The sequence below is a fragment of the Choristoneura fumiferana genome, chromosome 16 (assembly GCF_025370935.1).
Source record: "Choristoneura fumiferana chromosome 16, NRCan_CFum_1, whole genome shotgun sequence".
Lineage (NCBI taxonomy): Eukaryota > Metazoa > Arthropoda > Insecta > Lepidoptera > Tortricidae > Choristoneura > Choristoneura fumiferana.
The window spans coordinates 19,006,464-19,023,892 of record NC_133487.1 but is presented as its reverse complement, the minus strand read 5'-3'; the positions used below and the strand labels follow the sequence as shown (position 1 = coordinate 19,023,892).

Sequence of the window (17,429 nt, the reverse complement as noted above, 5' to 3'; positions counted from 1 at the left end):
AATGAAGCAGTCTACTTACCTCACCATGCAGTCATAAGAGAAGATAAGTCGACCACGAAAGTGAGAGTAGTATTCGACGCGTCTTGTAAAAATGAAAATGGTATATCGTTAAATGATGCATTGAGGGTTGGTCCCACTTTACAGCCTGACTTAAGACATCACATCATGCGCTGGAGAAAGTATCCTGTGTGTTTGACTGCTGATATTATAAAAATGTACCGCATGGTAAGAGTAGCCGACGAAGACGCCGATTTTCAACGCATTGTGTGGAGAGAGGACCCCGCAAAGGAGGTCCAAGACTATAAGTTGTTAACAGTGACCTTTGGGACAGCTGCGGCGCCTTATCTGGCAGTCAAAGCACTTAATCAAGTAGCAAAAGATCATAAAATGGAGTTCCCGCTGGCTGCAGACAAAGTAGAAAGGGAATTTTACATGGACGATTTGATGTCTGGGGCTCAAACCTTAGAACAAGGAATAAAACTTTACAAGGAAATGAGTGCGCTGCTTAAAAAGGGTGGTTTTTTACTTCAAAAGTGGTCCAGCAATAATCAAGATCTCATAACTGAAATTTATAGAAATGAAAAGCAACCAGACCCTAATAACAACGAAGATAAAAACCTGGAAATAAAGGAAGACAATATAGTGAAAATTCTGGGGCTTACCTGGAATAAGAGTCATGACGAGCTCCAGTATTCTGTGAAGCTACCGCCGCTGTCTAAACCTATAACTAAAAGAAAAATTATTTCCGACGTTGCACGGTTGTTCGACCCTCTCGGATGGATAGCCCCTTGTGTCATCACAGCCAAGGTCTTTATACAGCGTTTGTGGATCACGGGAGTAGGGTGGGACGAAGAGCCTTCCACAGATATCATTGGAGATTGGCTTAAGTACAGAGAGGAGCTACTTCAACTTACTAACTTTCGACTTCCTAGATGGTTGAAAACTCGAATGGACGATTCATTAGTAGAACTGCACGGCTTTTGCGACGCGTCAAACGTGGCATACGCCGCAGTGGTATATCTGCGTATAGTTAGTACATCGGGAGACATTCACGTTAATCTTATCGGAGCCAAAACAAAGGTAGCTCCTGTAAAACAAGTTAGCATACCGCGTTTGGAGCTTTGTGGGGCGGCTTTGCTGGCCAAATTACTCGCAGAAATCGCAGAAGTCATGGATATTCCCAAAACTCAAACTAGAGCGTGGACTGACTCCACAGTTGTCCTCGCATGGTTGAATAAGCATCCAAGTACCTGGAAAACCTTTGTCGCTAACCGAGTCTCGGAAATCTTAAGCACATTGGACTCTTCGCATTGGTCACACGTTCCAACTAAAGATAACCCTGCCGATTGCGCATCACGTGGAGTAAGCCCAAGAGAACTAGAAGAACACACATTGTGGAAGCGTGGCCCAAGTTTCTTGCTGAAACAGAGGATAGAATATTCTAAACTGCGGGATAACACCACACAAGAAGAGAAAACAATCAAAACTATAGCACACGTCGGAACCTTCGAAGAATCCATATTTGATAGATTTTCTACTCTAACTAGATTACTAAGGGTCGTTGCATATTGTAGAAGATTCATAACCAGGCACGAGTGTAACAAAATAGGACAAGGCAAGCACCTTAATAAATGGGAAATGGATGAAGCTCTCAAGTCGTGTTTAAGGGTCACCCAACTTTCAACGTTTGATCTTGAAATATCACAAATACGAAAACAAGGTCAAGTTAAATCTAGATCGAAGCTCTTATCACTCACTCCCTTCTTGGACAGCAAGGGCTTGCTAAGAGTTGGCGGTAGACTGACACAATTGCAAGAGGAAGAGAGCGTTAAACATCCTGTAATTTTACCACACAACTCACCGTTAACCTACCTAATCGTTGCCGATGCTCATAAAAAGACCTTGCACGGCGGAGCCCAGATCATGCTAAATTACTTACGATCAGCATACTGGATTGTTGGAGCAAAGAACTTAGTAAAGCATCATATCCGTAAATGCGTTACATGCACAAGGTACAGAGCAGAGCAACAAACACAGCTTCAGGGCTCATTGCCTTCTGTTCGAATAACACCAGGCAGAGCTTTCAGTAAAAGTGGAGTGGACTACGCGGGCCCAATTAACCTAAGGACATCCAAGGGCAGAGGACATCGCGCCTACAAAGGCTACATTTGTTTGTTCGTGTGCATGGTCACTAAAGCCGTACATATCGAAGTAGCTAGTGACTTGTCGTCTAGAGGATTTCTTGAAGCCTTCAAACGGTTTGTAGCTCGTCGTGGCCATTGCCTTGAGCTCTACAGCGACAACGGAACTAATTTCGTTGGCGCCTCCAAGGAGCTGAGAGAGTTGTTCAACTTGGAGAAGTCTACCATAGCACAAGAAATAGCAGAGAGTTTGGCTACTCAAGGTACAGCTTGGCACTTTATTCCACCTCGGGCACCTAATTTTGGGGGACTTTGGGAGGCGGGAATCAAATCCACGAAATTTCACATCAAAAGAGTCATCGGAGACTCCACATTAACCTACGAAGAGATGGCCACACTCCTCAGTCAAATAGAGGCGTGCCTTAATTCACGACCTATGTCATTGATAAGTAATAAGCCCGGAGAACCGAACCCACTCACCCCCGGACACTTCTTGATAGGGGAACCACTCGTTACCATGCCGGACATGAATTACGAAACCTCGTCAATCAGTTCACTTAAGAGGTGGCAGTTGACTCAAAGGATGCTGCAAACCTTTTGGCGTCGATGGTCAAACGAGTACTTGACGCGCTATCTACATCGGTACAAATGGGCCCTCAAATCACCAGAACCTCAAATCGGAGACATAGTTCTAATAAAGGATGATGATTTACCCCCGGCAAAGTGGCTTTTCGGCAGGATCGACAGAAACATCCAGGACCAGACAACATTACTCGAGTTGCAACTCTTAAATGCAAAGGTTCACTAATTAAGCGACCAATATCAAAACTCTGTTTACTGCCAATAGCAACATTGTAATTTTTATTTTTTATTTTTTGTTTTAAATATTTTGTTGTTGTTAAGTATGTTAGTCAGTCTTGTTATCGTCTGTGATGCCACAGAATCATACTATGTCACGGTGGGCAGCTAAGTTAAGGACTAGTAGTCCTTGGTGGGCAGTATGTATAAACACCAAGCGTTGTTAAACTCGGTTAAAGTTAGTGTGCAGAATGCCCGCTAGATGGCGCTGCCCCGACCGCTGCATCGCGCAGGCAAGATTTTTGTACGGCCGTATATAAAGGTCAGCTGACTAATGTAAAAAATAATCTTCTGAAGGTAGATCAATAAATGCATGCAAGTGTAAACAAAACCTTGTTTTGACATTTATCTTTCCTCGAAACCATTGTATTCATTATACAGACTGTTTGTTTCTAAATAAAAATTAAAAAAAATGTTTATCACGTATTATTAGTGTTATAATTACATTAGGTACTCAATGTAGAAACCGAAACAAAACAAAATTGTGTTGCTCTGAAAGGAGAACATTTTTTTTTTAATCATAATGTTGCAAACATTATTATATTCATGTAAAAAATTAACTAAACACTTTACATGGAAGAAGAAACAACATTTAATGCTAATATTCCGCGTATTCTTCTATTTATTATTCAATTCAATTCAAATTTAGGAAAAGTGGCTCCATCAATTTCTTGATGATTCTGCCAGTGTCGAGGTTGACGGTGGGTAGGTGGACGACTTGTTTGATAATCAGCCAGTTTTCGGTGGGATAACTACCAGTTACTATCTGAAATGAGGATACGATACACTAGGTTAAACTAAACAATAAATACATGAAATAATATAGATGATGAGATACAGTAAGCTATGATAATGACAGTTCACTACAGGTAATAATACATTGAAACAAGTATGAACATAAAAAACTACATTTATAATTATTTTTATTTTTAGTCTAAAATTTGTCTAAAATTTCACCAAATGGAGAAACACTAAAGTAAGTAGAAAAAAATATTAATAGGACGAATAATATCACGAGGGAGGATACTATTATAAAGGAATAGATATTTTTGTACATTCCAAAAACATATGTTCCAGAGTTCCATCAGCCAAACCACATTCACAGGTGGCATTGTCCCTTATTCGAAACTTTGCTAAAAATACAGGAGAACAAAAATGACCCAGTCTTAATCTAATACCGATGGAGGTATTTAACTTAGAAAATTCTCTATTAATAAAAAACCATGGTCTCGTAGGAAAAGATGATTGAAGGTTTTTGTAGTATATTCATTAAAACATTGCTTAGATGCAAATCAAATCATGTATTTCAATGGAATGGAAATCAAAATTACATGTCAAACGTCAGACTTGTCAGTCATGCCTAAAGAGGTATATAACAGGCCTCTGCCCTAAAATCCTGAAGATTCCTGCTAGTTCCCCGTCCCTATTGACGTTTGCAGCATCTGGTCAACGTGTCGCTTGCAGGTCTCGCCATCATCCGTTTCTACTAGGTAGTGAACCGGCCCCAGTACCCGCAATACAGTACCAAATTCCCATTTTCTAGTTTTGTCAGCGTAGCTGCGGATCTGTACTCTTTGGCCCGTCGAGAAAGACCTCGTATTCGGGTGATGAGAGACGTTCTGCGTGTAATGCGTTACGGCGGTTCTGAATCGAACGTGTAGTGAGGTCCTCACCTCCCTTCCAAACATAAGTTCATACGGGCTTTTGCCAGTACTGGTGCTGGGTGTCCTTCTCAAGCGCTCCTTGATTCCCACCAGCTTATCCTGTAGAGTGCCAGGGTCAGCGCTCACGGCCTGCAACGCCCTTTTGACAATTTGTACGGCTCGCTCCGCTTGCCCATTCGTAGCGGGATGGTAAGGAGCAGACGTTTTATGCACTATGCCATTATTTTTAAGAAACGCTTCGAACTCTGTTGATACAAGCTGTCTTCCGTTATCTGAAACTATTACATCCGGGTATCCAAAGGTTACGAATAGTTCTTTCAATTTTGAAATGCACCATGAGCTCGTTGTCGTCTTAGTGGGAATGACCTCTATCCATTTTGAAAATGCGTCCACCACGATGAATAAGGAATGACCAAGAATAGGACCAGCGAAATCAACGTGAAGTCGCTGCCACGGAGCTACCGGTGTCTCCCAGGGGTGGTGTGGTGCTCGTGCGGGCTGGTTCTGGCTTAGTCTACACTCTCGGCATTTTCTGACTAGATCCTCGATATCTTTATCAATGTTTCTCCAGTATACAAATCCTCGTGCTAGGAGCTTCATTTTTACAACACCGAGATGTCCTGTATGTATGTCCTGGAGAACAGCCTGCCTTAATGTGATTGGGATCATGACCCTAGTGCCTTTCAAGATGCATCCATCCTGTAACGTCAGTTCGTTGTCATTGTACCCAAGTCGCGTAACACTTGTTCCTGACTGCAAGGCCCGTAGTATTTCCTCGTATTCTGAGTCTCTTTGAGTTTCTTCTGCAATCTTTTGTCTGTCTATTGATATGTTGTTAATTTGTTGGATCTGAAAGGCGCAGTGAACATCAATTATGTTTGTAGCAATTTTGTCCACTGGAAATCTGGATAAGTAGTCTGCATTACTGTTTTCAGCTGATGTTCTGTATTCTATAGTGTAGTCAAAACCAGACAAGAAATGTGCGTAATGGAAAAGTCTCATTGTGCTCATTGCAGGTAATGTTTTATATGGATTGAATATTGTTGTTAAGGGTTTATGGTCCGTGATAAGTATAAACTTTCTGCCGTAACAGTAATGGAAAAACTTTTTTAGTCCCCAAAAAATTGATGTTGCTTCTTTATCGATCTGGCTATATTTCTTTTCGCTGGTCGTGAGAGAACGCGATGCGAATGCAATAGGCCTGTCCGACCCATCTGCCAGCCTGTGTGAGAGCACTGCCCCGAGCCCGCTGCACGAAGCGTCTGTAGCGAGCACTAAGGGCTTATTCTGGTCAAAATGGACTAAAACCCGTTCACTCAAGATTTCTTGTTTAATCTTATTGAAAGCCTCTTCGCAATTTAGTGACCATACAAAATCTTCATTTTTCTTTAATAAATTATTTAATGGACTCGAGATTGAAGCCAGATTAGGTATGAACTTATTGTAGTAATTGGCCATACCTAAAAATGTCCGCAATTCATTAATATTATTCGGACGGTTGGTGTCAAGAATCGCTTTGACTTTTTCTTTTGTTTTGTGTAGGCCGTTCTTATCAATTGTATGACCGAGGTAATTGATACATTTTTGCATGAAGTGACATTTGTCTTTGTTAAGCTTTAAATTGCTTTCCTTAAATTTTTGTAATACGAGTTTGAGTCGAGTAAATAACTGTTCTTCAGATGATCCTTGTATGATAACATCATCAAAGAAGCACTTGACACCTGTGATGCCCTGTAGTAATCTGTCCATGAACTTCTGCCACAAGTTGGGTGCTACCTTTACGCCAAACATAAGGCGGTTGACTCTGTAGGTGCCTTTGTGTGTGCTCAGTGTCTGCATCATGGCGCTTTGTTCGTCCATAAGCATGTGTAGGTAAGCCTGGCTGATGTCTAATGTACAGAAAACTTCGCCGCCGTTCATCTCCGCTAGAATGTCTTCGATGATGGGTATCGGGTACTGTTCATCTTTAATGTACTTGTTTAAAGTTACCTTGTAGTCGGCGCATAGTCTAATGCTGCCGTTCGGTTTAACAATAGGTACCACTGGCGTGCCCCACTCCGAGTTATCTACTTTTGTAATGACTCCTTGTTGACAGAGCCGTTCAATTTCTTCGTCTACTTTTTCTTTTAGTGCGTAGGGTATTCGCCTCGGCTTGATGAAGATAGGTGTCGTATTATCCTTCAAGGCGATGTGGCCTCTGTAGTCAGGAATGCAGCCTAACGTGCCGTCAAATACGCACGCGTACTCTTCCAAAAGGTCATCGAGTTGAGGAAGCATGTTCTCTTTGACCATGTTGATTTCTGCCAGGTTTAGCTTTATTGAACGTATCCACGCTCGACCAAAAATAGGGTCTACGTTTTGTTTGATTATGTACAGCTTACCGTTAAATGTTTGGTTCTTATATTTACAGGTGACATAAGCAACACCAAGAGGTTTAATAATTTCTCCCGTGTAAGTTCGCATTGTGACATCGGTTTTGAATATTTTCTGTCTCGACTGAATTTTCTTGAAGTCTTCGAATGACATTGATGACAGCGCAGCCCCTGTGTCCACCTCCATTTGCGAGCTTTTACCGTCAATGTAAACGTTAATCATATATTTATCCGTATTATTGGATCGGATAATATTGGTGTTCCATGGTGTATCATCATCGATGGTGCCGTCTGTGTACGTTTCTTGTAACGTTGGTGAATTTTCTGTTTCAATTTGGTAGTTAGTCTTCGCTGGTTGTAAACAAACTCGTGCCACGTGTCCTTTACGTTGACATTTGTTGCAGACGTCGTTGATGCATTTGCAGTCGTGTGCGCGGTGATCGGTGCTTCCGCAACGAAAGCATTTGCCTCGTAAGTCTCGTATAGATAGAGGTACCTTATTGTTCGTCGTTCGATTCTTGGACCGGGTATTTACTTGATAGCTGCTTTTGGATGATTGTGTTATGAACTCGCTATCCAATTTTGCTAGTTCTATTGCAGTTGCGGTACGAACTAGGTCGACAAAATTTGTTACGGTTTGCTTCTCTAAAATCTTTGTTTTTATGTCGCTGTCGCGTAGTCCTCGGATAAACTGTAATGTTAAAAAGTTGTTGCAGATAGATTTCTTGCAGTTGTCGCATGTAAATTCACAATCTTGTGCTAAGCGCTTCAGTTCTGATGTGTATGTCATTACAGATTCATCAACTTCTTGCATTCGTGATATAAATTTATGCTGGCACGCCCAAATACTCTGTTTGGGGTCTAAATACTCTGTTAAGGTTTTGATAAGTACCTCGTACTCTAGATCGCGTGGGTCTGAAGGTGAACAGAGGTCGTACGCCTTCTGGAGTAGTTCCGGTGGTAAAGAAGATAATAGCATCAGAGTTTTTGTACGCAGGTCGTTGTAATTATGTAGTTGTATGTACATTTCTAACCGATTTACAAAATTTTTAAACGTTTCTTTTGCTTGGAAAGGTTGGAAATTAATTCTGGGTGAGCTTGAGGTTGAGGCGGTCGCGTCGGGCGCGCCTTCGCTGCGCGGAGTGGCGAACAGCGTCGACGGCGCCGCGGCGGGTGGCGCGGGGCGTAGTGCTTGTAGTTTCAGTTTCAGTTGTAAAATTTGTTCTTGTGTATTGTACCTCTGTTCGATTTCAGCTTCGAATTCCGTTTCGTTTTGACATTCGATGTCTGACTGTACCTGATCGAATTTCTTTTCATAATTTTCTAAGTTTGCGAGTCTTATGTTGGCTTCGTATTCAGTAAAATTTCCTTCAATTTGTATAAGTTGGTTTTCCAGCTTCGTCAACTGGCCGCGTATCGATGCACGTGTTCTGTGTATTCGTGTGAGTTCGTCCATCGTCGCCAATTTGTAGTATATTCATTAAAACATTGCTTAGATGCAAATCAAATCATGTATTTCAATGGAATGGAAATCAAAATTACATGTCAAACGTCAGACTTGTCAGTCATGCCTAAAGAGGTATATAACAGTTTCCAAAATGTCTTCCCTTAATTAGCCGAGATGATTGCCACAAATCATTCCATTCTTCAAACATTTGAGGTTTCACAAGGGCCTTAATGTCACGGCTAAAGCATTCATTGTAGTCAGACGAACCTAGATGAATTCTGTTTATTATTAATTATTCAATATCTTGTATGACATTACGTTTTACATTCAAAAGCAAGGCCATAGCAAAAAAAAAAGGCAGGGGCATATATACAAGTTAAATGAGGAGCTATGAACCTAATTTACATATTATATTATTTTTATCCTTGAACCCACTGATCATTTCGATAACCAATAAAAATTACACTGGGGGCATTACATTACATTACTTTATATTATCACTAGCGACCCGCCCCGGCATTTCACGGGAAAAATAAAAAATAAAACCGGCCAAATGCGAGTCGGACTCCCGCTCGAAGGGGTCCGTATCTATAGGTACAACATTAGACATTAGCAAAAACGGGCAAAAAAAAAAAAACACGTTTGTTGTATGGGAGACCCCTTAAATATTTATTTTAATCTGTTTTTAGTATTTGGTGTTGTACTGATCCGCAGGGATAGGTACTATATTTTTAATTTACTTTTATTTAAGTAGAGTTGTGTTCGTTAACGTGTGGCTTTAGGCCCTTAAGTTGTCAAATAATTTGTAGTAGTTTCCAGAGTCTATTGGAGTGAGCTAGTCGTTATAACGTTGTAGTTATATTTAGAGAAAAGGGAGGTCAATACATAAGAAAACCCAAAGCTAACTTATTACACAGTTGAGATTATTACTAGTATTTGTTTATGTTTACACTTGACAACCAAATCCGCAAAAAACGGGGTGTTATAAGTTTGACCGCTGTGTGTCTGTCTGTGGCACCGTAGCTCTTAAACGGGTGGACCGATTTAAATGCGGTTTTTTTTTATATTTGAAAGCAGGTTTTCTAGCGATGGTTCTTAGACATGTTTTATCAAAATCGGTTCAGCGGTTTTAAGACCATTAGCTCTTTTGTTCGCTGCAGTAGGAATCTTAGACGCATAACGGGTATTTACTTTACTTCCAAACATATTTGGGACCAAAAATTTGAAACCTCATATATGCTATATAACTATGCAGGATTATGGATTCTTGGCCTGATGCTGCAGCCAGGATATCCAGAACACTAGTAGGTAAACTTGATAATACCATAGCAGATATATTGTGTTTGGATTCGTTTCGATCAGTATTTGATTCTACATACAATGCAATGGTGGCAGCAGGATGAGCTGATGCTGCAGCCAGGATATCCAAACACTAGTACACTATAAAAAAAATATTATACCATGGAATATAATAACATGGAATAACAAAACAAATTTAAAATTTAAAAAACCCCCGACAAAAAAAAACGCCAGCAAAAATAATAAAAAAAAACGCCGCCAAAAAAAAAAACAAAAGTAAAAAATAATTATGCACTACCTAGCTGTTGCCCGCAACTTCGTCGGCGAAGAATTCGTTTATCCCTATCCCGCGAGGACTATGCTGATTTCCCAAAAATTAGCCTGAGTTAATTTAGTACAAGTACTTAGTAATTTTTTTTTTATCCAATCGACGGTGTCGGGGGACCGCTAAAGTTAATACTTAAAAAAAAAATACAACATATGTACTTTAGTTTCCTGTTGTTTGAGATTGAAGCGGCCATGCTCGCCGACGCCCCGGCCCGGGCCCGAGAGGTCCAGAGGGAAGAGGTGCTGGAGCGCTGGGCGGATGAGCTAGTGGAGGCTGAGTACGGCCTCCGCACGATCGAAGCCATCCGGCTCAAGGCAGTAATAGGTCACGACCTCTCGCTGCCGGCCGTCGTTAAATCCATGACCTACAGCGAGAGGCCGTGGATGGCCATGGCCTCCGTCTGCGAGGAGGTGATGACGATAAAAGAGGGAGCGGAGCGGGAGCGAGAGGAGGACCCGTCCTCCCAGCCCGGCAGCAGAGGAAAACCGTTTTTTTTTTTTTTTTTTAGTGGGTACACCGTCCCCTTCTGGGGCGGGTTAGGTTAGGTTAGGTTAGGTTAGGTTAGGTTAGGTTAGGTTAGGTTAGGTTAGGTTCCCCCCCGGGTGTCGCCACCTTGTCGTGGTGGGGGGGCTTGAGCCCTCGACCTTCGGGCATTAAGCTCGAAGGGAAGGGGCGACCAAGTGCGGCACAGCCCCGGTTGCGCCCACTATGGGCCTGGCGGGGCAGGCGCACCCTAGTGAAAGGGTGCGCCACAAACTGCTCCTCGTCTCCCTTGCAGCAGGGGACTACGGGGACGCAGCGACGGGGGTCGGCTTCTGGTCATGCTCTCATCAGAGAGCGTCCCGGAAGGCCGACGATGTGCGGGCAGCAGCGCATCACCTGCGGGGGAACTCACCCCTTAACAGCGGAGAGGAGCTCTACTCCCCAATTGAGCAGGAGGACCACACCTCTCTAAACAAGGACAAAGAAAGTAATGATGCAAAGTCCAATTAAAGAATCACTACCCCAGGAGGGTACCCTAACGGGAGAATCCCTCACCGTCACTGCGCGGTCAGCCCCATCGTATTCTGGGGGGGGCAAATTGGATTTGAAGGGCGATAGCCCTGCGCCTGGGAGCTCAGACTCCTACCCGATGACACACAGCGAAAATAAAGGAACGATCCCGCAACAAAACGATGACCAGGCTTTACAAAAGGATAAACGAGGAAGGGGGCAGTTGCGCGCCATACGGTGCGGACAGCCATGGGCGCTTCACGCGCAAATCAGCAGTGGAATGTGGAGAGAGCGAGCGGGAGGGGAGGCCGGAAAAGCCGGCACTCCGGAAACTGCCGCTCTAAGCAAAAACTCCTCTGAGAGCGGGAGGATCAGCCCCCAGAGCGAGCTGTCTTTGGAGGGTGGCTCTCTGGCAGCATCAGAGTGCGATCGGCGAGCTTGCCCCAGTGGCGACTTTTTGGGGGAGGAACGTGCCACAGACGCGGCGAGCCTCCGCCTGCAGTTCCCGGCCTCAATGACGAAAAAAAGAGTGGAAGCGATGCATCCTGTAGTGATGACAGATGCGTCCGACTCCGAAGAGGGTTCGTCTGGTCGGATGGAACTGGATGCGGACCTGCCCGAGGTCTTCCTGGGGGCACACCATTGATGGGCCCCACGAGGAAGAGACCTCCTGGGCCAATAACTGAGGGACCCGTGGCGCCTAAGGTCGGCTCCGCACGCAGGGGCGGTACCATCAGACGCCGGGCGACGCACAGTCGCTCCTTAACTCGCTTGACGATGCGGGACCCAGATGTGATGACCATGGGAGACTCGGACGAGCGGCTCGTCCATCATCTGAGCTACCGTGCCAGAGAGGGGACCCATGTGGTTGGAGGGAGCGAAGAACCCCTGATACCACCGGCAGAAACCAGGGAGACCCTAGTGGCCGCGGCGCTCCTGAATGTCGCCAAAATTCAGGACGCCGTAAAGCGAAGTGGCCACATTAAAGGCACCATCTGGGGCACGATAAACGACGCCTCCAAAGGGGTGATTGACGCAGTTGAGGCTCTGCGGACGATTACTCCCAGAGAAGAGCACCGCCGTCTCCGCGCGGACAATGACCGACTCGCTAGAGAGCTGGACATTGTTCGCGCGGAGCTAAGGGCCTTTAAAAGGGCCTTCGAGGAATCGCGGAAGACGCCTGCCCCAACTGCCGGAGCGCGGGAAACTGCTGACTTCAGAGAGGTCATGGAAGAGCTGAGACGTGACCTCCAAGTATCCTTGGGCGGGATGATAAACACCCGCTTAGGGGAGTTAGAGGCGCGACTACCTCCGGAACCGGTCTTGAGGCCTCCCCTTGCGGCTGACAGGCGCCAGGAGCCGCCTGCCCGCCCGAGGACCCAGCCGAATTTGGCTGCTGGCGCTATGCGCGAGCTACAACCGCAGCCAAAGGAGGCCACAGCGGGGGCTTCTGTGGGGCAGCAGCCAAGAAAGGCACCGACGGTCCCCACCTCCCAGCCCCAAAAGCAAAAGGGAGCTAAGGGGTCAACAATGACGGGAACCAAAAAAGGGCCAACTGCCCAGCCCCAGGGTCAGACAGTAGCGGGTCCTAGCCGGCGAGAGCAGGCGGTCCCTCAGACTGAGGATGCTACGCCGTGGACCCAGGTCCTTGGGCGAAAGAGGCGGAAGAAAAACACCGCCTCAACCCAACCTCCGCCCAAAGCCGCGCCGCCAAAGGCACAACTTAGCCGAAGGTCAAAGCCCACCAGAACCAAGGCCAAGTCGGTCAGGATTGTGGCCCCCCGCTACGCAGCGATAGTGCTATCTCTGAAAGAGGGGGCCACCAATATGCTGGAGGTCCTAGCGAAAGCTAAGGCCTCCATCAGTCTTGCTGAACTCGGCCTTGAGTCGGTTAAAATAAGGGCGACGATGACCGGCTCCAGAATGTTGGAGGTGGGCGGCGAGCACCCCGAGGCCACTGCCGATCTCTTGGCCGAGAGGCTGAAGGTGGTCATCGGGGACCAGGCGGAGGTCACGCGGCCCACAAAGCTCGTGGACCTCAAGGTCACGGGCCTTGACGAGACGGTTGGCCGCGAGGAGCTGGCCGTCGCCTTGGCCAAATTGGGTGGCTGTGCCTCTGACAAAATAAAGATCGGAGGCATCAGGTCAAGTGCATGGGGGCAGGGCTCGGCCCTCGTAAGGTGCCCGGCGGTGGCTGCAAAGGCCATCGCTACTGCGGGCAAAGTCCCAGTTGGGTGGGTGGTGGCCGCCGTAAAGCCGGTGGAGGCCCTGCCCATGCGCTGCTACAAATGCATGGCGCTGGGCCACACCAGGGCTCTCTGCCCATCGGAAGCGGAGCACGGCTTAAAATGCTTCCGGTGCGGTATTGAGGGTCACCTGGCGGCCACTTGTGAGGCGGTGACCAAATGTGCGGTGTGTGCCCAAGCTGGCCGCCCGCATAAGCACAGAATGGGGGGATCAAACTGCATCCCCCCGACGGTAAGAGGGAGGACCCCAGCGGCCAGGGCCATCCCAATTCAGAGCCGACAGGCCAGTGAGGAGCTCGTGATGCAGATGTCCTGATGCCAGCACGCCTGCATTACGAGCTCCTACAGACGAACTCAAATCACTCCGCGCGCGCACAGGACCTGTTCATGCAGGTCCTTGCGGAGTGGCGCATTGACGTGGCAGTGGTTGCTGAGCCCTACTACGTCCCTCCTCAGCAAAACTGGGTCGGGGACACCGAGGGCTTGGTGGCCGTCGTGGTACCCGCAGCTGGCACCCAGCGCATCTCCCTCAAGGAGAAGGGTGCCGGCTACGTGGCAGTGAAATGGGGGGAAGTAGTGGTGATAGGTGTCTACTTCTCTCCAAACAGGCCCCTCAGGGAATTCGAGCAGTTCCTGGGGGGCTTGGAGCCCGTGGTACAGAGAGCATCACCGGCTCAGGTGGTCCTGATGGGGGACCTCAACGCCAAGTGCGCGGCGTGGGGGTGTCCCATCACAGACCAGAGAGGGGCACTTCTGCGGGACTGGGCGGCAATGGTCGGCCTGGTTCTGCAGAACCAGGGGACGGCCAATACCTGCGTTCGATGGCAGGGGGGGTCGATAGTGGACGTAACGTTCGCTACTCCTGCCATCGGCGCCCGTATTGGTGATTGGCGCGTCCTAGAGGAGGTGGAGACCCTGTCCGACCACGCCTACATTCGGTTCAGGGTCTCCAAGGCGCCCCTTGGGCCTCAGACCCGGACGGCGGGTGAGCGGGGCGGAGACTTCCCCAAGTGGGCTATCTCCCGCCTCAACCTTGAGTTGGCAGAAGAGGCTGCCATGGTTCGGGCATGGAGCGCCGATCCCCTGAACACCTTGGGGGTCGATGAAAGAGCTGTCAGGTTCCGCGAAGACCTGACAGCAATATGCGACGCAGCCATGCCGAGGGCACGCCGATCCGCGCACAGACCGAGGGTCTACTGGTGGTCGCAGGACCTCGCGGAACTGCGAACCGCCAGTGATGCCGCCCGCCGTGCCTTCACCAGGTGCCGAAGACGGCGCACACGGGTGCCAGGTGAGGAGGAGAGGCTGCTTGCTGAACTCCGGGCAGCGAAAGCCGCCTTCCAGACGGCCATCGCGCGGGCCAAGGACTCTGCTCACACCGAGTTCTTGGCCTCGCTAGACGACGATCCGTGGGGGCGCCCGTATCGAATGGTACGGGCCAAGCTCAAGATGTCCCCCCCCACTGAAGACTTTGAGCCGGGGCTACTGGCCGCAGTGGTGGAGGGCCTCTTTCCACCCAGCCCGCCCTTTGAGCCACCGCGGATGGCGCCACCTACGGTCGAGCCCGAGGTGCCCCCTGATATTCCCCCGATAACGGGCGAGGAAATTATCCGGGCGGCGGGTCGGCTAAAGGGATGCCGGAAAGCGCCTGGCCCAGACGGAGTGCCGGGAAAGGTGGTGTTAGTAGCCACCAAGCACCTGGGGGACCGCCTCGTTAGCCTAATGGACCAATGTCTGGCCACGGGGCGGTTCCCCCGAGCATGGAAGGAGGGCCGCCTGGTCCTCCTGCGGAAGGAGAGCAGACCGGCGGACTCCCCTTCCGGGTGGCGGCCGCTTGTCATGCTGGACGAATCCGGGAAGCTCCTCGAAAGGATAATTGCTTCCCGGATCGTCTGCCACCTGACAAGCGAAGGGCCGGATCTTGCGGAGAACCAGTTCGGGTTCCGGGTTGGGCGATCCACGCTGGACGCCCTATCCGTTCTGAAGGGGTTCACTGAAGATGCGGCCAGGAGAGGCCAGGGAGCCATGGCGGTGTCTCTAGACATTGCCAACGCCTTCGGGTCTCTCCCCTTCGGAGTGATAGGGGAGGCGCTCCGTTATCACAGAGTGCCCTTCTACCTCCAGAGGATTGTAGAGCACTACCTGATGGACCGGGTAGTGCTCTACATTGGAAGAGGGGGAGAACGGATGGCCAGGGCGGTAGCCTGCGGCGTTCCGCAGGGTTCCGTGCTAGGGCCCCTACTTTGGAACGTTGGCTACGACTGGGTCATCCGCGGGAGAGTGCTGCCTCGGATGGCGGTCGTCTGTTACGCAGACGATACGCTCGTTGCTGTCCGAGGCACCACGTATGAGGAGGTGAGGAGGATGGCGGAGGTGGGAGCCACTCTGGTGATCCGGCGCATCGAAGCGCTGGGTCTCAAGGTGTCCCTCCCGAAAACGGAAGCTCTCTGCTTCCGAGGGCCCAGGTGGAGGGTGCCACGAGGGTCTACCCTGCGCCTGAATGGGGAGGCCGTCGATGTGAAGGCCCACATCAAGTATCTGGGCCTTACCCTCGACGGGAAATGGGAGTTCGGGGAGCACTTCCGCAGGTTGGCTCCCCGACTCGTAGGCGCGGCGGGAGCCTTGGGGCGGCTTCTGCCCAATGTAGGCGGACCGAATGCCCCCTGCAGACGCTTGTTTGCAGGGGTCATTCGAAGTATGGCCCTATATGGGGCACCAATATGGGCAGAATCCCTTACCGCCACCACCAAAGCGTTGCTACGCAAGCCTCAAAGGGTGATGGCGGTAAGGATGGCCCGGGCCTACCGGACGGTGGGCTGGGCAGCGGCTGGAGCTTTGGCCGGATCTCCCCCCTGGGAGATTGAAGCGGCCGTGCTCGCCGACGCCTACAAGGCGAAAGTGGAACGCAGGGAACGTGGCGAATCCCTGGCTCCCGAGGAGCTGGCCCGGGCCCGAGAGGTCCAGAGGGAAGAGGTGCTGGAGCGCTGGGCGGATGAGCTAGTGGAGGCTGAGTACGGCCTCCGCACGATCGAAGCCATCCGCCCTGTGCTCCAGGATTGGTGTCGGAGGGAACACGGGTCCCTTACCTTCCGCCTTGTGCAGGTACTGTCCGGGCATGGCTGCTTTGGGCGGTATCTCCACAAGGTTGCAGGAAGGGAGGCGACGGCGTCGTGCCACGAGTGCGGCGCCGATGAGGACACGGCGCAGCACACTTTCGAAGTGTGTACCGCCTGGGCCCAGCGGCGCCGCACACTGATGGCGGCGATCGGTGGCGACCTCTCGCTCCCCAGCGTCGTGCAAGCCATGCTGGGGAGCGAGAGCTCTTGGGAGGCCGTCGCCTCCTTCTGCGAAGAAATCATTTCGCAGAAGGAGGAGAAGGAGCGGGAGCGCGAGAACGATCCCCTTGCGCACCCGCTCCGGCGCAGACGGTTGGGAAGAAGGCGACGACAATTCGCCGCCATTCTTTCCTAGTGGAGTCGGCTAGTGGGGATAGGGTCCCCTTCTAGCCAGAGCGACCCACAAGGGTAAGGGGGAATCGAGTATTCCTGATCCCCCTCACGGAGAGGAGGACCCGGCTAGACCGGGCCGGCCAGAGGGTGTCGTGGTGTCTCCCAGTGCTCCCATGGCACCCGCATACTTGGCTGGTGAGGGAATACCGGTGGGTTTTTAATGGGTAGGCCTCTCCCCTTCCTTCCTTCCCAATTGGAAGGAAGAAGGAGAGGAGAGTCCCATACACCCCCTGCATCGTCCCCACGGTGCAGGGATAGTGCGTAACGCATTTTCCCACGAGAAAAAAAAAAAAAAAAAAAAAAAAAAAAAAAAAAAAAAAAAAAAAGGTTAGGTTAGGTTAGGTTAGGTTAGGTTAGGTTAGGTTAGGTTAGGTTTAGGTTTTTTTTTTTTTTTTTTTTTTTTTTTTGTTTTTTTTTCTTTCTACCTCCAACATAATCGGACCTGTTTCTACTATGGTCCCTTTCATTCCAGTTCTCGCTTTTCTACCCCCGTCACTTCATTCCGCATACTGTTTTCTTTCTCACATACGTCGCCTTTCATTCTTTGTGGGTTAAGCCCATCTGACTACTAC

At 49.0% G+C, this 17,429-nt stretch overlaps 2 protein-coding genes across 2 annotated transcripts; both read left to right on the top strand.

Moving 5' to 3' along the window:
• The first annotated feature begins 213 nt into the window (after window positions 1-213).
• Window positions 214-2,949, top strand: LOC141436608 (uncharacterized). The gene is made up of 3 exons (XM_074099602.1): window positions 214-1,246; window positions 2,267-2,404; window positions 2,810-2,949. The coding sequence occupies exons 1-3, from the start codon at window positions 214-216 to the stop codon at window positions 2,947-2,949; spliced, it is 1,311 nt and encodes a 436-aa protein (XP_073955703.1).
• An 8,930-nt stretch (window positions 2,950-11,879) lies between these two features.
• On the top strand, window positions 11,880-13,664 carry LOC141436607 (uncharacterized). The gene has a single exon (XM_074099601.1). It carries the CDS (start codon window positions 11,880-11,882, stop codon window positions 13,662-13,664), a length of 1,785 nt encoding a protein of 594 aa, XP_073955702.1.
• The last annotated feature ends 3,765 nt before the right edge of the window (window positions 13,665-17,429 follow it).